The sequence below is a fragment of the Trachypithecus francoisi genome, unplaced genomic scaffold, assembly GCF_009764315.1.
Source record: "Trachypithecus francoisi isolate TF-2019V2 unplaced genomic scaffold, Tfra_2.0 Lachesis_group15, whole genome shotgun sequence".
Lineage (NCBI taxonomy): Eukaryota > Metazoa > Chordata > Mammalia > Primates > Cercopithecidae > Trachypithecus > Trachypithecus francoisi.
This window is the reverse complement of record NW_022681460.1, coordinates 102,881,699-102,901,209: the sequence shown is the minus strand read 5'-3', so window position 1 is coordinate 102,901,209 and position 19,511 is coordinate 102,881,699. Positions and strand designations below refer to the sequence as shown.

The window sequence follows — 19,511 nt, the reverse complement described above, 5'->3', positions numbered from 1 at the left end:
TCCCAAAGTGCTAGGTTTATAGGCGTAAGCCACCATGCCCAGCCTCCCCTTGTACTTTTAATGAGGGGGTTAAGTTCACCGTTTTCTCTTTCTATGGTATTAGGTGAAATATGACGGCAAGTTTTATATTTGCCCAGGGCATCATTCATTCTTCAGGTGTTGATTTAGGAGTGTTGTTTGGAAGGAGTGTTATTTGCTCTTTCCCTGAGAACTGAAAGAGGGGAAGGGAGTACATTTGAGGGCACTTAATACAAAGTTAATGTCAGAATGTGTGCCTTGAAATTCTTGCTTTATACATACATCTGTCATTTTCACTTCCCAGGGTTCACAGGGTTTCACAGTCTGATGATACTGTGCCTATTCTTATTTTTTATTTTTACTCTGAATTTTCCTTGCATCTGACTTGCCACTAGTGCAGGAAGCTCAGGACGAAGGCAGGGTTAGGAGTATAGTTGTGGTATGGTGACTTCGGTGTTTATCTGCAGGGGTGTGAATAGCAGTAACTTGCCTGTACCTGCTGCCTTAACCGTGGAGTTGGCCGGGCGCAATGGCTCACACCTGTAATCCCAGCACTCTGGGACACCAAGGTGGGTGGATCACCTGAGGTCAGGAGTTCGAGACCAGCCTGACTAACATGGTGAAACCCCTTCTCTACTAAAAAAAATACAGAATTAGCCTGGCATGATGGTGCATGCCTGTAACTCCAGATACTTAGGATGCTGAGGCAGGAGAATTGCTTGAACATGGGAGGCGGGGCCAAGATGACACCACTGCACTCTAGCTTGGGCAACAAGAGAGAAAGTCCTTCTCAAATAAAAAAAACCCAAAAGACCCCAAATAAGCGAGTTACCTCTTAGGCTTTGTGGCGCCCAGTGCCCTCCTAATCATGACTACTGCAAAATCCAGTTCCTTAAAGTGTGAAATGAGGCCAGGTGCAGTGGTTCATGCCTGTAATCCCAGCACTTTGGGAGGCTGAGGTGGGAGTACTGCTTAAGGCCAAGAGTTTGAGAGCAGCCTGGGCAACACAGCAAGACTCCATCTCTACAAACAATAAAAAGTGTAAAATGAATATACAGAAATGTATCTTTCTATCTGACCTACATCTTACAGTATTGTTTAGGCTGCAGTATACCTTTAGCCCTAAGATTTTCATTTTCATGTTGTTTTAATATTAGGGTTTTTTTTTTTTTTTCTGATGAGACTGTGCCTATTATAGTTTTTTATTTTTACTCTAGTCCTCATCCACATGGACACTTGCACTAACAGTGTTACCTTATTGATCGTCTGAGATATGCCAGATGCTGCAAGTGATTTGTACACTGTATTGTAAGACTTCTAGCAACCCTGTGAGGTTCATGGGCATATCACCCCCATTTTACAGACAGAAGAACAGGATTCCATAGACAGGCAAGATTTGTCAAAACCATTGGCAAAGTTGAGATTTGGATTCAGATATGCTGTAATCCAAAGCTTATACTGTCAATTTTTTTTTTTTTTTTTGAGATGGGTCTTGCTCTGTCACACAGGCTGGAGCACAATGGCTCCATCTTGGATCACTGCAACCTCTGCTTCCAGGGTTCAAGTGTTTCTCCTGCCTCAGCCTCCCAAGTAGCTGGGATTACAGGTGCCCGCCACTATGCCCAGCTAATTTTTGTATTTTTAGTAGAGACGGGGTTTCACCATGTTGGCCAGGCTGATATCAAACTCCTGACCTCATGATCTGCTCGGTTCGGTCTCCCAAAGTGCTGGGATTGTAGGTGTGAGCCACTGTGCCTGGCTCTTCTGTCAAATGTTTTTCATATTTCTACATAGTTATGAATACTGATTTGTTGATGTGATGATTAATTTTGTGTGTCAGCTTAACTGGGCTGTGGGGTGCCCAGATTGAACATTACTTCTGCTTCTGGGTGCGTCAGTGAGGATGTTTCTGGGTGAGGGTACTGTCTAAATTGGTGGACTCAGTAAAGGAGACAGCCCTCCCCAGTGTGGATGGACCCCATCCAATCTATTGAGGGCCTGAACAGAACAAGTGAAGGCAGGGAAGGATTCTTTCCTTTCCGCCTGCTAGCTTCAGCTGGGACATGGGTTTTCTGCCCTGGGCCAGGGACTGCTACCATCTGCTCTCCTGGTTCTCAGGCTTCAGGCTTGGACTTCGCCACACCACCAGCTTTCCTGGGTCTTCAGCTTGTGGACTGTGGGTCATGGGACTTCCTGGTCTCTGTGGTTGCGTGGACCAGTTCCTCAATAGAAATCTGTATCTGTATCTGTCTCTCTCTCCATGCACACACCCCTTGGTTTTATTTCTCCGCAGAACCCTGGCTAATGCAGTTGCCATTCAGTCAGCTCAACATGTTATGACTTGTGAAATGTTTCCCCTTTTGTTGGGTATTTAGGTTGATGGTTTCTGTTTTTGCTTTTTGTTATCAGCCTATCTTTTGTTTGCAGCCTATCTCAAATGATTATTTTCACACACAAGATTTTTTCCTACGACTGAACTCTTTGTTAGGGCAGCTTTTCAGCAGCCTTGTTCTTGCTCATAGGATATGAATGTTTTTGTATCTGGCATCCAAGTTGTGTGACCTGCTGTGTTATTCAGGGCTCTCCAGAGAGGCAGAACCAGTGGGGCGGGACTGAGCAGGGGGCATTCCGTATGTGGATGTGTATAGTTCCTTCTCTGTCCTGCTCTGTTTTTGCCTCAGTTTCTATCTCTGTCTCTACCTCTAACTCCGTCTCTGTCTATCTCTGTTTCTGTCTGTGTCTCTGTTTCCTGTCTGTTTGTTTGTTTGTTTTGTTTTGTTTTTGAGATAGATTCTTGCTTTGTTACCCAGGCTGGAGTAGAGTGGCATGGTCTCGGCTCACTGCAACCTCTGCCTGCGGGGTTTAAGTAATTCTTGTGCCTCAGCCTCTCAAGTAGCTGGGATTACAGGTACCCACCACGCTCTGCTAACTTTTGTGTTTTTAGTAGAGATGGGGTTTCGTCCTGTTGTCCAGGCCGGACTCAAACTCCTGACCTTGTGATCCACCTGCCTTGGCCTCCCAGAGTGCTGGGATTACAGGCATGAGCCACCGTGCCCAGTCTTCTCTCGATTTATTTTAAGGAATTGGCTCATGTGATTGTGGGGCTGGGAAGTCCAAAATCCGCAAGGTAGGCATGTGGACTGGAGACCCAGGGAAGAGTTGCAGTTCAGGTCCAGAGGCAATCTGCTGGTAGAATTTCTTCTTCTTCTGGAAGGTCCATCTTTTTCCTATTGAGGCCTTGCACTGCTTGCATGAAGCCCGCCCACATTATGCAGCATAATCTGGTTCACCCAAAATCTACTGATTTAAAATGTTAATCTCATCCAAAAAATACCCTTATAGAAACATCTAGAATAATGTTTGACCAAATGTCTGGGTATTGTGGCCCAGCCAAATTGACACATACAATTAACCCTCGCAAGTGCCTTTATTCTTTTTTTTTTTTAGAACAGTCTTGCTTCATGGCCCCAGCTGTAGTGCAGTGGCGTGATGTTAGTTCACTGCAACCTCCGTCTCCTGGGTTCAAGCGATTCTCCTGCCTCAGCCTCCAGAGTAGGTGGGACTATAGGAGTGCACCACTGCGCCCAGCTAATTTTTGTATTTTTAGTAGAGATGGGGTTTCACCATGTTGGCCAGGCTGATATTGAACTCCTGAGCTCAAGTGATCCACCTGCTTCCGCCTCCCAAAGTGCTGGGATTGCAGGCGTGAGCCTCCGCACCTGGCGACGTGCCTTTACTTTGTAATCTGGGCCTTTGAGGAGATGCTGCTTGCTGATGCCACTGAGTGTAGCCACATGGGTGAGGCTAGTGTGTGAGCCAAGGCAGCCCCCAGCATTGTGATGTGTAAATGCCCAACACAGTGCAGGGTGACCTTCACTTGGCCTGGGCCCTCTGAAGCCAGAGGGCCTCCTGCAGACTCCGGACAGCTCTCCCTGGGATTAAGAGAGATCTTGATTGACCCTTCCACAGAGCAGCCTGGGGAAGACACAGCGGAGTGATGGGATGGCCTGCTGAGTAATGCTTTGATTTTGATTCTAAGCTGGTGTTCACAGGGAAGGTCAAGGGGACTGGTGCACAGCAGATGTGTGAGGGGAATGTGGCCAGACCGGGAGAAGCTCACTGTGGATTGCCAAAGCCTCTGGCAGAGTCTGCTGCCCTGTTGCCTTTAAGATCCTCTGTTGGTCAAAGTTAGGCTTACTCCTCGGTTTACTGGTCATTAAACCACTTCTTTGATGTCTGAAGAAGTCTTGTTTCTTCTGCCTCAGTATTTATCTGAAGTATTAGCTTTGCTTTTTGTATATTTCTTTAAAAGGGATAGTATTTTTATTACAGTCAGGGTTTGTCGTTTTGTTCTTTGTTTTTTTTGTTTTGTTTTGTTTTGTTTTTTTTTGTTTTTTGAGACAGGTCTTGCTCTGTCATCCAGGCTAGAGTGTGGTGGACTGATCACAGCTCATTGCGGCCTTGAACTCCTAGTGTCAAGTGATCTCCCTACCTCAGCCTCCTGAGTAGCTAGGACTATAGGTGCATGCCATCAGGCGCAGCTAATTTTTTATAGAAATGGGGTCTCAAGGCATTGCCCAGGTTGGTCTTGACTTCCTGGCCTCAAGTGATCCTCCCATGTTGGCCTCCCAAAGTGTTGGGATTATAGGCATGGGCCACTGCGCCAGGCCCAGACAGGGCTTTTTAAATCACTTTATTTGTGTTCTCTGACACCGGTAGGGAAGTAGGGGGAAACATAGTTCAGAAAGGACTACAAACATATGTGGCGTCTCGCTATTCTGCATCTCACTAGCAGTTAAGCAAATGCAAAGTGAAACAAGGGCCGCATATTTTACCCATCATATTTGCAGAGACCTTGGGTTGGCACCCTGATGGAAGGGAAAGACCTTGCTGTCAGTGGGTCCTCAGTTCCAGGCACATCCCATGGCATCCACTTAGTGTCTGTGGGATGAATGAGGCTGCAGGGGTGGTGCACAGGGGCTGCCCTCAAAGACAGCTGGAAGCAGTTGATAGCCTTGGGGGAAAGCAGTTTGACACATTGGCATGAACTTAACGATGTTTATTCCACTTGATTTAGCAGTCCCAGTGCGAGAAGCTACCCGGAGAACATACCCTCGATTCAGGGAAAAGTTGCTGCATCTAGATACCAAAGTCCTTATTCAGAGAAGCAGAACACTGGAGTTGACCTAAATGTGCAGCCACAGGGGGACAGTTAACAGCAGAAGATTTTGTAGTTTAAGCCTTGACATCTTGACGTTTGGAATCTCAAACATCTCAAATGATGTTTAAGAGTATCTAGTGTTATGAAGAAGAGCTAATGAGTGTATTATATATATGTATATATATATATTTTTGTTTGGTTTTTTTTTTTTTTTTTGAGATGGATTCTCGCTCTGTCACTCAGGCTGGAGTACAGTGGCACAATCTTGGCTCACTGCAATCCCTGCCTCCTGGGTTCAAGCGATTCTCCTGCCTCAGCCTCCCAAGTAGCTGGGATTACAGGTGCCCACCACCACACCCGGTTAATTTTTCTGTATTTTTAGTAGAGATGGGGTTTCACCATGTTGGCCAGGTTGGTCTCAAACTCCTGACCTCAGGTGATCCACCCACCTTGGCCTCCCAAAGTGTTGGGATTATAGGCGTTAGTCACAGCGCCTGGAGTTTTTTTTTTTTTTTTTTTTTTGAGACAGGTCTTGCTCTGTGGCCCAGGCTGGAGGCAGTGGAATGATCTTGGCTCACTGCAGCCCTTGACCTCCCAGGCTCAAGGGATCCTCCCACCTCAGCCGCTCCAGTAGCTGGGTCTACAGGTGTGCAACACCACGCCTGGCTAATTTTTAAATTTTTTGTAAAGACAGGGCTCGAACTCCTGGGCTCAAGTGATCCTTCTGCCTCGGCCTCCCAGAGTACCGGGATTACAAGTGTGAGCCGCTGGCCTGACCAGCAATCTTTAATGTAACTCATTTTGAGGTGGTGGTCCTTGGGGCTCACTTCTCGGGTTTGGAACCTCATCCTCTTGGGGCCTGGCTTCGCCTTGTACTTGGATATGTTGCGGGAAAGGGTCAAGAATTATCTTAGAAACCAGCAGAACGTCGCACCTGCCCAGAAGCAGTGGAGTGGCCGAGACAGGTCTGGTTGCTTTTGCTGCCTTCTCCTGAAAGGGCGCCCCTGACCACCTCTGGGTGCCTGCCCTGTGGTCACCAGTGGCCAGGTCAGAGCCTCAGGAGGGCACCTCTTGACAGATTCCAGAGTCACAGCCAAGTTCACCTGGTTCTCTGCCCAGGTTGGGCGTGCTGCCAGGACACCGGCGGGAGTGGCTCTTCTTTTGCCCCCATCCTGCTGTCTGAAAGCCTCATTGTGTGACGGGCATGGTTGAATGATCCGTCTTGCAAAATTCTGCTGGATTATTGACTCCTGCGCTTCTCGCTCTGTGCCAGATGTCTGGCCAAAAGCTAGAGAGGGCTGAAAGGAGACTTCTACCTGACAAGCCTCTAAAATAGGAGCTGGCAAACCATGCCTGCAGGCCAAATCCACCCCCAAGCAGTGAACGGCTGTTTCGTTTTTAAAGAGTTGTTAAGAGACACTAACAAAGAAGAGTGTGTCACAAAGCCTGAAATATGTACTCTGTGGTCCATTACAGAAACTATTTGTGGATTTTAGAGTAACTCTAAAATAAACTATATAAGTAATGTCACTTGTGGGCAGGAGACGAGAGACTCAGTGCACTTGAATTTGGAAGACCTGGGCTCCAGTCCCACAGCCTTGATTCTGTTGCTTAGGGCTGATAGCCTTGGACAAGCCACACATTCTTTCTTCTTTTGCTTCCCTTCCCTTTGTTTGCCCCGCCCTCCCCACTTTCCTTCCTTTCTTAAGTAGATATGATTATGGTCTGCTTTGGTCTTCTTTATCTACTGAGATACAAAATGATGTTTAAACCTTATAGTACGGGCTGGGCGCGATGGCTCACGCCTGTAATCCCAGCACTGTGGGAGGCTGAGGTGGGTGGATCACGAGGTCAGGAGATCGAGACCATCCTGGCTAACACGGTGAAACCCCGTCTCTACTAAAAATACAAAAAATTAGGTGGGCCTGGTGGTGGGCGCCTGTAGTCCCAGCTACTCGGGAGGCTGAGGCAGGAGAATGGCGTGAACCCGGGAGGCGGAGCTTGCAGTGAGCTGAGATTGCGCCCCTGCACTCCAGCTTGGGAGACAGGCTTTTTTTTTTTTTTTAAAAAAAAAAAAGCTTACAGTGCAGCTGGCTCTCTGCCTCCATGGACTCTGCATCCGTGGGTTCTGCCTCTATGGTTTCAACCAACTGTGGATCAAAAATATTACCCAAAAAAAACCCTAATAAAAATAATACAGATAAAAATACAGTGTAACAACTATTTACATAGCATTTGGATTTTATTAGGTATCGTAAGCAATCTAGTGATGACGTAAAGTACATATGTGGGGGGATGTGCTTATGCAAATACAACACCATTTACATCGGGGTCTTCAGCCTAGGCGAGGTGGCTTATGCCTGTCATCTGAGCACTTGGGGAGGCTGAGGCCGGAGGATCGCTTCAGGCTAGGATTTTGAGACCAGCCTGGACAACATAGGGAAACCCTGTCTTCACAAAAAAACAAACCAAACAAAAAATTAGTCGGGTATGGTGGCTCACGCCTGTAGTCCAAACTCCTTGGGAGGCTGAGGCAGGAGGCTCTGCCGAATCCCAGGAGCTCAAGGTTGCAGTGAGCTGTGATTGTGCCACTGTCCTCCAGCATGGGCAACAGAGCAAGACCCTGACTCTAAAAACAAACAAAACAAGAGACTGAGCATCCTCAGATTTGCAGGGGGTTTTAATTTGCAAGGGGTTTTTGAAACGGTTGATACAGATGGAGTGCAGATACTGGGTGACGACTCTACTGCAAAAATACCTCCAGGTATTTATTAACATTTCTTGATTGCTCAGAGGCAGGGGCCATTACTCCCAAACAAACCCTACCACACCGCCTGGCGTTACGAAGATGGCACGCATTAGAGTTTTGTACTTTGTGGGTAAGGTGACAATATAACAAATCATATGAGCCTGGTTAATAGTTGAGCCGACCCCCTTTCTTGGAAGGGACCCAGACGTGACTGGTCTGATTCTGTCCTTTTACCCATGAGGGGCTCAGGAGCAGCGAGGCAGAGCAGCACTAGCCCCAGCTCAGGTGACTGCTGTCATTTCGGAACCTGGAGCAGATGGCCTGTGATGCATGTGCTGTCCCCTCCCCCAAGTCTCTGTTCCTTCTTTTGGGAAGGAACAGAGCTTGGGCCAGCTCCCTCCTCAAGCCCTGCTTCTTCCAGGCAGCCTTCCATGACCTTCCTCTTCGATCTGAGCTGCCATTTCCAGCTTCTTGCAGGGTTATTTGATTCATGTTCATGCTCCCCAGCAGACTGTAAGCTCTCTGAGGGCAGGATCAACACTGTTCACTGGCTTTTTTGCTGCCAGTAGGGAACACAGTGCCTGGCATAGAATAGGTGCTCGATAAACACTGGTTGAGAGAACAAATGCAAAAGGTGTGGATCTGGACTCCACGCTCCTCCCAGCCCACACCTCCTTCTGTTCTCAGCCCTGCCGTGGCCTGGTTAGTTCTCAAGAGGGCGATGTGGATGCTTGTTGGTGAATCATGAGGCCTCTGGGCTCTTTGGCTTGTCCTGCAGCTTTGTTCTTTCACCTTAGGCCACTGGATGGGAACACCTGCCTCTCCCAGATGCACAGCTGGGCTCCGCTGAAGGTGCTGCACAATGACTCGGACATCCTCTTCCCTGTCAGCGGTGTGGGCTCCTACAGCCCAGCAGGTGGGTGTCTCCCGATTACTCTTTTCCTCTAATAAGAGCTTTGGCTTCGAGAAGCAGCAGCAATATCTGAGTTCCCTGGAGAGGTAGAAATGGGAGCTGGGAGGCACAGGAGGGGGGTGGGGATGGCACTCAGGGCCAGGTGGGGCTCATTGAGATGCAGACGTGAGCGAGGGCTTGGCTTCTCTACCTGAACCTGGGTATCCTGAGGTGCTCCGTTGGAATGAGTGTTGGACTGAACCGGCTGGCAAGTCACCAGGGCCCTCAGGCCTGTTTTTCTCCCTTACCAGTGGCTCGTTGAACTTGGTTGTTTAAAAACTGACCGCAAATAGTGACCATGATTTACCTCTTTGGAGACGCAAGAAGGTAACTGAACCCCTGTCTGTAAAGGCCCTGCCACCCTGTGCAGAAAAGTGCTTGGGGATCAGGAAGTAGCTTGGTTAAAAGCTGTTTCTGGACCAGGTGCGATGTCTCATGCCTGTAATCCCAACACTTTGTGAAGCCGAGGTGGGTGGATCACCTGAGGTCAGGAGTTTGAGACCAGCCTGGCCAACATGGTGAAGCCCTGTCTCTACTAAAAATACAAAAATTAGCCGGGTGTGGTGGTGTGTGTCTGTAGTCCAAGGTACTCAGGAGGCTGAGGCAGGAGGATCGCCTGAACCCGGGAGGTGGAGGTTGCAGTGAGCCGAGATCATGGCACTGTCCTCCACCCTGGGCGACAGAGTGAGACTCCGTCTCAAAATATATAAATAAATAAATAAAACGTCTCTGGTGTGGGTCAGCGTTTTCCTGCCGTTCCACACGGTTGAGCACGTTCCTATGTGGTTTTTATTGCTTTCTTCAGCGCAGGTCATGGGGAGGATGTGGTTGATCCCAGCTGGACTGTGGGGTGCAGTGTAGTGCAGCTGGCACAGTGTGTGGCTCAGAGAAGTGCCCAGTTGCTGTCCCTGCCCCCAGAGCACTGCTGGGTCAGAGAAGGCTTGACCCAACCCACTTAAGCACCTCCTCATTTTCCTAGGAAGTGAATGTCCCTTGTCTGGGCCCAGATTTAGGAAATTATGACTGGAGCCCACCAATCACTCAGGAAGCTGTTGAAATTCTGAACTGGGGTGTAGACTCTTCCTGTCACTTGGCAGCGAGGAGAAACCTACTCAAACTAGTCAAGCACAGAGGCAGGGTGGGGACAGTCACTGGCAGCAGGACGGGGGCCAGTCAGATGCAGTACCAGCTCTAGAAAGTTGTGTAAGCCTGAGTGCTTTATTGCTCCGAGTGTCAGCATTCCTGGCTGTTAAATGAGGCCGAATGCTTCCTGTCTGTCAGTTACTGTGTCTTCATCTGGAAAATGGCGATGACAGTGACAATGAGAGCCAGAATTTGCAAAGCCGAAGGCGTCCTGCACTGCGATGTGGCTGGACCTGATGAACTCATCTGCTGTTGACCACAGTCCTGTGAGAGTGGGGGTGTGATTATATCAACTCCCTTTGAGATCCACGGTGAAGGTGCCCTGAGTTAATCTGGGGAAGGTGCCAGGCACATGCCAAGGCCCCTGGTGAGAGCTTCATGGACATCTTGTCTGTGGCTCAGGAGCTGGGGCGTTGGCGTGGAGGGGCCTTTCTTGACTTGGTGGGGTGCTGTCATCTTTCTCATGCGGCCTGCCTCCACTTCCTGATGGGGGTCTGCCCATCTCCTCTTTTCCTAGTCCATCTTTTTTTTTTTTTGAGATGGAGTCTCACTCTGTCACCCAGGCTGGAGTGCAGTGGCGTGATCTTGGCTCACTGCAACCTCCATCTTCTGGGTTCAGGCGATTCTCGTCTCAGCTTCCAGAATAGCCGGGATTACAGGCGCCCACCACCATGCCCAGCTAATTTTAAAAAATATTTTTAGTAGAGATTGGGTTTCACCATATTGGCTGGGATGATCTCAAACTCCTGACCTCAGGTGATCCACCCTCCTCAGCCTCCCAAAGTGTTGGGATTACTGGCGTGAGCCACCGTGCCCGGCCTTTTCTAGTCCGTCTTTGCTCTCTGTTCCTTCTCACGCCCTCCTTGGCCCACAGCGTTGCCTCAGTCACATGACCTTCCACACCAACTGGAATTTCTCACTGGGTCTCAGTTGAGGTCCCCTAAAAGTGACAATCTTGTAGGCCTAGCTCATGTCTGCAGGCCAGGCTGCAGAAGTCCTGCATTTGTAGATCATCCTTGGTCCAAATAGCCAAAGGTTAGGGGGTTGGTGACCTTGCCGATGCCTGTTCAGCAGCAGTGTAGATGCAGGTCATCTGAGGAGGGGCAGGGGCTGGGAGGGAGCTAGTGGTCCCAGGGTGTGTCTAGGAACCCTGGGGAGTTTTGAATGTGTGTTCACAGCCTCTGTCTCATGAATCAATTTCCTGCTCTCCCTGTCCCTTTCCCCACGGAGGGGACCTTGTAGTCGGGTTCCTGAATTATTGTGGGACCGTGAGGTGCTTGCAGTAGGTGGTCTGATTGTTTCAGCAGCTCCTTTGCCACTTAGCTGGGCCCTCCTGAACCATCACACATCCGAGTCACCTTTTTTGTGCATGTTGGGCTTTGGTCTTAGAGAACCCAGAGCTCTTCCTCCTCCTCTGGGCAGGTGTCTCCAGGGAAGGTAACGCCCCATCAGCCTCTAGAGTCCTTGCAGATTTCCCGTGGCCCCACACCCGGCAGTCAGCTCGCAGACTCAGCTCCATCTTCTCCCTGCTGATGGGACCCGAGCTCCAGCTGCTGTCGATTGCACTCGGTGGAGATGATGTATGCAGGCGTCAGCCGGCATTTCCTTTCACTGCAGTAACGATACTATCGGGGCTTGCAAGCTGGGACAGCCCGGGGGCTGCGCACAGGGCCAGGACGTGGCGTAGGAAGGAACACTATTCCGGGGCTGTGTCAGGATGTTGGACTCAGATCCAGGGGAATGGGTAGCCTGATTGGAACGCCAGGTTGCATCAAGTCCCTTCTGTCCTGATGCCCCATTTCCATGGGAGGTGTGGGGCTGAGTGGTGCCAAGACTCTGTCTGCCTGCCCAGGTGGCCACTGTCAGCATTTCTCCTGAGACTCCATTCCTTTTGCTCCGTTTCTGCCTCTTGTCCCTTCTAAGGGACATCTTCCTCCCTTAGCGACATTCTGACGTTCCCTCTCATTCTGGAAGCACTTCATCTTTTAATGGAGACTTCCCACATAGAGGACTCCTGACCTTAGCAGACTTTTGTCATCTTTGAACACACTGGTGCCTTTGAGTCACTAGCCTGTTAGTTCCAGAGACTACTTATGGCCCCACTTCTTGTGAATGTCTTTCCTAAATGCGCTTAATGCAGGGAAAAGTGGCCTTTTTAGAAAGCTGCAGATATTGTCAGCAGTTAGACCATGCTGCCCCCTAGTGTCTCACTCAAGGCACTACAAGCAGGAGCAGTTTTGTCTTAACAGCAAGCTGATTCATTATACCCGGTTTCTGACGTTGGTTCTGAATACGGACTTCATGCGTAATTTTCGTTGGCTCAAGGTCGAAAATGTCACAGGCCAGGCACAGTTGCTCACATCTGTATTCCCAGCACTTTGGGAGGCCAAGGTGGAAGGATTGCTCGAGCCCAGGAGTTTGAGACCACCCTAGGCAACATAGTGGGACCCCCATCTCTACAAAAAAATAAAAAATAAATTAGCTGGGCATGGTGCCACACACCTGTAGTCCCAGGTACTTGAGAGGCTGAGGCAGGAGGACCACTTGAGCCTGGGAGGTTGAAGGTGCAGTGAGCAGTGATCACACCACACCACTGCACTCCAGCCTGGGTGACAGAGTGAGACCCTATCTCAAAAAAAACAAAACAACAAAAAAAAAAACAAAAAAAAAAAAAAAAAAAAACACACACACACACACAGGTTAAAGGGAAATATAGGGCTTTTTATTTTTTATTTTTTATTTTTTTAATGGAGTTTCACTTTTGTTGCCCAGGCTGGAGTGCAATGGCGCGATCTTGGCTCACTGCACCCTCTGCCTCCAGGGTTCAAGCAATTCTCCTGCCGCCCAAGTAGCTGGGATTACAGGCATGCACCAACATGCGTGGTTAATTTTTGTATTTTTGGTAGAGATGGGGTTTCACTATGTTGGCCAAGCTGGTCTCGAACTCCTGACCTCAGGTGATCCACCTGCCTCGACCTCCCAAAGTGCTAGGATTACAGAAGTGAGCCACCATGCCCGGCCTAGTATAGGGCTTTCTATTTCTTTCTTTCATTTTTTTTTGAGATGGAGTCTCACTTTGTCACCCAGGCTGGAGTGCAGTGGCACGACCTTGGCTGACTGCAAGCTCTGCCTCCCGGATTCATGCCATTCTCCTGCCTCAGCCTCTGGAGTAGCTGGGACTGCAGGCGCCCACCACCATGCCCAGCTAATTTTTTGTATTTTTAGTAGGGACGGGGTTTCACCATGTTAGCCAGGATGGTCTGGATCTCCTGACCTCATGATCCACTCGCCTTGGCCTCCCAAAGTGCTGGGATTACAGGAGTGAGCCACCGCGCCCAGCCAGGGCTTTCTGTTTCTACAGTGACTGATGCCAAGTCTGAGATGATCTCTGAACAACAGGAAATAGCTTATTAAAATCCAGCACGCAGGCAAGATGGAGAAAAACTTCTTAGTCAAGTGATGTAGCAGATGAGCCAATGTCTGCATTGTGTCTTTGTCTTATGGAAAACATGGAATGAGAAAAGTGACCTCTTTCTGTCATTGCTCTCTCTGCACAGATGCCCCCCTTGGAAGCTTGGAGAACGGCACAGGACCAGAGGACCACGTTCTCCCGGATCCTGGACTTCGGTACAGGTTAATGTTGAGAAACCCAGTTACCTTCGGCATTGAAACGTCCTATTCACAGCTGTGCATTTTATTCTTTTTTAAAGATAGGAGTGCACCTGCTAGGATTAAAGGGCAAGGGCTTACTTCACTTTTATGTTCAGATTTAGGCTTTTTTTTTTTTGTCGCCCAGGCTGGAGTGCAGTGGCTTAGTCTTGGCTCACTGCAACCTCCGCCTCCTGAGTTCAAGCAAATCTCTTGCCTCAGCCTCCTGAGTAGGTGGAGTTACAGGCACACACCACCATGCCCAGCTAATTTTTTTGTATTTTTAGTAGAGATGGGGTTTCACAGTGTTGGCCAGGCTGGTCTCGAACTCCTGACCTCAGGTGATCTGCCCACCTCGGCCTCCCAAAGTGCTGGCCTCCCAAAGTGCTAGGTGTGAGCAGATTTAGTCTTTACATCACAGCAGATGCAGTTGCCAAAGGTCTTAGGTCATTACTCCCTCAGAGAGACTGTATAAGAGATGGTAGATGTCAAATGTCAGCACCTTTTGGGGCATATCTGGGTGCCTCCTCTATTGTTATTTTCTTAATTTAAATATTTGTTGATATTTGATAACAAGATTTGACAATCCTAGTGTTGGATATGTAAGCCATTTAGATATTACATAGCATTTGTGAAGTGCTTTGTATGCTGTCTGGCAGGTAGTAAGCACTATATAGGTTTTCTTTTTCTTTTTTCAAATAAAATATCTCAAGGGGAAATTGAATTGTCCCAAGTTGTTTGATGCTTTTTTCTTTTTTTTTTTTTCTTTTTGAGACAGAGTCTCACTCTGTCGCCCAGGCTGGAGTGCAGTGGCTCGATCTCAGCTCACTGCAAGCTCCGCCTCCTGGGTTCACGCCATTCTCCTGCCTCAGCCTCTGGAGTAGCTGGGACTACAGGCGCCCGCCAACTCGCCTGCCTAATTTTTTGTATTTTTAGTAGAGACGAAGTTTTACTATGTTTGCCAGGATAGTCTTGATCTCCCGACCTTGTGATCCACCCTCCTCGGCCTCCCAAAGTGCTGGGATTACAGGCATGAGCCGCTGCACCTGGCCTGTTTTTTTTTTTTTTTTTGGAGACAGAGTCTCACTCTGTCACCCAGGCTGGAGTGTAGTGGCATGATCTTGGCTCACTGCAACCTCTGCCTCCTGGGTTCAAGCGATTCTCCTGCCTCAGCCTCCCAAGTACCTGGGATTGCACATGTCCACTACCATGCCCGGCTAATTTTTGTATTTTTCAGGAGAGACGGGGTTTCCCCATGTTGACCAGGCTGGTCTCGAACTCCTGGCCTCATGTGATCCACCTGCCTTGGCCTCCCAAAGCGCTGGGTTTCCAGGTGCGAGCCACCGCGCCCAGCCTGGTCATAACATTTTTGTCTAGCCTGGGTGACAGAGCGAGACCCTGGATGCTTGGTGGCCGAACCAGTATGGACACCAAAGTCTTTCTCATGCCGCTGCCATCCTTGCTGCTCTTACGGTTTTCTTCTTCTGTCTGTCCTCATGGTTGTAATTTGGGGTCCTAGGGTTCTATTATATCCTTATTTTCAACCTTAGCTCTAGAGTGGAACTTCCTGACTACTGTAAGCCATGTTAGGCGCCATGGTCTCACCTGGAACAGGCAAGGGTTCTGCTCTCTCAAAATGACACTGCTCGTAGGAAGCTCGTCCCAGTTAGTTCAGCGTCAGAAGGAATTGGTGTTGCCACACCCTTCCAGGGCGTGGTCTATTTTTGCTATTGATGTTAGAAAATGTGGCTAGGCATGGTGGCTCATGCCTGTAATCTCAGCACTTTGGGAGGCCAAGGTTGGAGGATTACTTGAGGCCAGGAGTTCAAGAACACCTGTCTGGGCAAGGTAGTGAGACCCTGTCTCTACAAAACAAACAACAACAAAAATTATCCACATGTGGTGGTGCACACCTGTAGTGTCAGCTACTTAGGAGACTGAGGTGGGAAGATCACTCGAACCCAGGAGTTCAAGCCTTCAGTGATCTGAGATCGCGCCACTGCACTCTAGCCTGTCTTAAAAAAAAAAAACAGTTGGGCCGGGCGCGGTGGCTCAAGCCTGTAATCCCAGCACTTTAGGAGGCCGAGACGGGCGGATCACGAGGTCAGGATTCGAGACCATCCTGGCTAACATGGTGAAACCCGTCTCTACTAAAAATACAAAAAACTAGCCAGGTGAGGTGGCGGGCGCCTGTAGTCCCAGCTGCTCTGGAGGCTGAGGCAGAGAATGGCGTGAACCCGGGAGGCAGAGCCTGCAGTGAGCTGAGATCCGGCCACCGCACTCCAGCCCGGGCGACAGAGCGAGACTCCCTTTCAAAAAAAAAAAAAAAAAAAAAAAAAGTTGGAAATGCAGCAGTAAGTGAAAAAGAAAATCACTCTTAACCCTCACTCCATTATGTTGTTGATGTTTTGGTACTTTTCCTTGTAGTCATGGCGGGGAGGTGTGTGTGTGTATATCTCTGTTAACCGTGTGATGACTGGGCTGTTCTCACCAAAGATACTAAGCTTTATTTTTTTTTTTTTTTTTGAGACGGAGTCTTGCTCTGCCGCCCAGCTGGAGTGCAGTGGCCGGATCTCACTGGCAAGCTGCCTCCCGGGTTCACGCCATTCTCCTGTCTCAGCCTCCGAGTAGCTGGGACTACAGCGCCTTCGTCGCCCGGCTATTTTTTGATTTAGAGAGACGGGGTTTCACCGTATTAGCCGGATGGTCTCGATCTCCTGACCTCGTGATCCGCCCGTCTCGGCCTCCCAAAGTGCTGGGATTACAGGCTTGAGCCACCGCGCCCGGCCTCTAAGCTTTATTTTTCAGGTAAATTATTTGTAAACATACAGTTGATTCTTATTATTCCCAGTAGTTATGTTATATAAAGTTGCCGTGAAGACTGAACCAGTGCTCCTAAGGGAAGTACATGGTTAGGATGATTTGAGCCTCTGGTCACACATTTTGGTTTTGAGATGGACTCTTGCTCTGTTGCTCAGGCTGGAGTTCAGTGGCGAGATCTCAGCTCACTGCAACCTCTGCTTCCTGGGTTCAAGTGATTCTTGTGCCTCAGCCTCCTGAGTAACTGGGATTACAGGCATGTGCCACCACGCCCAGCTAATTTTTGTATTTTTAGTAGAGAAGGGGTTTTGCCATGTTGGCCAGGCTGGTCTTGTACTCCTGACCTCATGTGATCCACCCACCTCGGCCTCCCAAAGTATTGGGATTACATGTGGGAGCCACCGCACCTGGCCTGGTCACAGCCTTTTTATCAACTGATCAATACATAACCTGGTTTATGTCTGTTCCTGTTTAAAGACACCCTGTTTAATGTATACAGTTCATTCATTAACGTTGCATCACAACCAGCAGCACTGTAAGCTATGCCTGAATGAAGCGTCTTTAACTCACAAATTATCTCCATACGGCACATCACAGCGTTCCTGTGCTTAGGAACTGTCGGCATTACCACTTCAGCACTGTGCCTGGGGACATTTTAAACAACGAAATCAAGTGAAAAAAAAAAAGGCTGGGAATGGTGGATCACACCTGTAATCCCAGCACTTTGGGAGGCTGAGGCAGGTGGATCACCTGAGGTCGGGAGTTTGCGACCAGTCTGACCAACATGGCAAAATCCCATTTCTAGTAAAAATACAAGAATTAGCCAGGTGTGGTGGCACAGGCCTGTAATCCCAGCTACTTGGGAGGCTGAGGCACGAGAATCGGTTGAACCCAGGAGGTGGAGGTTACAGTGGGCCAAGATTGCACAAAAGAAAGAAAAGTGAAAAAAAAAAAATGCTGAAAACATGGCAGTAAACAGACAGCAAAGAGGATGCTTGTTTATGGTGTAAGATCTGAGGTCCCAGCTGTTCGACTTCAGCTGAGAACATGCACATTAGGGACCGAAATTATTGGCCTCTGCACATATTCATGAATGACTGTGAAAGCACCTTGAGTATTGACTTTGGGGTTACAAATAAACTTTAGTGCGTAGATGAATTTCCAAATACGGAATCTGCAGATAACGAGGCCTGACTAATTCCCGATGGCTGCTTCTATCCCTTCTGGTGGAGGTACTGGAGTAAACCGACCTCTGCCAGCTTTTGGAGTGGTGAGGGTGTGTACTTTCAATGGTCGCGTGTAACTTCCTCCTGCCTGCTTTTTCCTAGCGTGGAAGCCAGCTCTCCAGGCCACGGAAGTCCTCTGAGCAGCCTGTTACCTTCTGCCTCAGTGCCAGAGTCCATGACAATTAGTAAGTAGTTTCGCAACCACCTCCACCAGCTCTGGGATGACTTCTGGCCTGTGTCTCATGGCAGTGCCTTTGTGCTTATAGTCCTGTGACTGTGGGTTCAAGTCAGGTATGTCCATCCCTGGTTGTAGACTGGAGATGTGGTGTGTGCTTGTGAATTTCCAGAACTGTGGTTAATGCATGGCACTTGGGCGTGTGCGCACAGGCGCGCCTTAGGGGTGGAGCTGCATTGCCGTAGAATTCTGTGGTTCCATGTTTCGGGGTTTGCCTCCTGTAACGCAGTTAGCTACAGAGGACCTATTCTAGTTGGATTTCCTTTGTAACTCTGGAGGACTCATTTTGTAAGTGAAGAACAATGTGTCTCTCTAAGATGATTAAACTTTGCTAATGATCAGGCTTCAACTGTTTCCAGTTTTACTACCTAGAAAAATTTTTAGAGATATAGCAAGGAAGGCTAGGTTTGAATGGCTTCGTGTAACAAAGAATCAACCAACTGTTCTATAAACCGACAGGTGCTCCTGGTATCTCACTCGCGTCTTGAGCCAGCATTTGTCCCATGGCCTCCCTTGGCTGCAGAGGGGGTACTTGTTCCCAATTAAAAAAAAAATTAGCTTTTGTTGCTAAGGAAGGAAGAAGGAGTTTGGGAGGCACCCAGCATTTTCTGATTCAAGGGTGAAGCAGGAAGTGAGCAGACACTGTTATATAAACCAACAGTTGGTTTATTTTTTGTATACGAAGCCATTCAGATCTACTTTTCTTGAAGTTCTCATGGTTAAGGAGATGTATTGGAAATTTCTCTCTACCCAGAGGTAGGCAGGCTGGGGCTGGCATGTGGCTCCACGGCCATCAGAGACTGAGACTCCTCCTGTCTTGCCTCATAGGCCAAAATAGCCAGTTTAGCTCCAGCCATTTCATTCTCATTCCAGGCGGCAAGAAAGAGAAGAGGGCAAAGGGGAGACTTTGTCTGTTTCTACATATAGGATTCAGGGGCCTGAGCTTGGACAGGGAAAAAATTAGCATGTTTTTCATTTAGCTCTGGGTGAAATGTAGTGTTTTCTTCAATTGTGATCATTCTATTTTGATGTAATTGGTTTCCTTTGTGATATGGTATGTTTTATATGTTTTAATGTATTTTCCTGAAAAGGAGCCCATGGTTATTCCTAGACTGCAGAATGGGCTCTTGGTACAAAAACGGTGAAGCCCCCCAACATCACTAGAAGGTGCTCACCGTATACCACTAGTGCCTGGGGCCAGCACTTATCTCATGGCCCCCCGTGGCTGCAGAGGGGGCAGTTGTTCTTGATAAAAAAGAAATTAGTTTTTGTTGCTAAGGAAGGAAGAAAGAGTCTGGGAGGCATCCAGCATTCTTTGACTCAAGGGTGAAGCAGGAAGTGAGCAGACACCGTGAGGCTGCTACGTGGGAACGGCTGGCCGCACTTTTTGTATAATGAGCGTGTGTGGTTTACTGTGGCGCTGCTCAGCCCTGAACTCGGCTGAGCAGGTTTTAATAGATCACTCGTCCCTGTGGGACACGGGGTGGGTGAGTAGGTAGCTGGCTGCTTTTCACTGGTCAATCTTTTGTTTACCACAGTACTGTTACTTACCCTATAGT

The 19,511-nt window shown here is 48.7% G+C and overlaps 1 protein-coding gene across 5 annotated transcripts in view; it reads left to right on the top strand.

The window, feature by feature from the left end:
- The window catches only part of SNX29 (sorting nexin 29), a 617,391-nt gene that overhangs the window by 82,395 nt on the left and 515,485 nt on the right, over positions 1-19,511 (top strand). For 4 of the 5 annotated variants that reach the window (XM_033236482.1, XM_033236485.1, XM_033236484.1 and 1 more), the window contains 3 exons: positions 8,726-8,844; positions 13,581-13,656; positions 17,820-17,902. In XM_033236482.1, coding sequence (XP_033092373.1) covers positions 8,726-8,844; positions 13,581-13,656; positions 17,820-17,902 — 278 coding nt within the window. The remainder of the gene's footprint in view (positions 1-8,725; positions 8,845-13,580; positions 13,657-17,819; positions 17,903-19,511) is intronic. The other variant, XM_033236483.1, reaches the window with a different exon arrangement.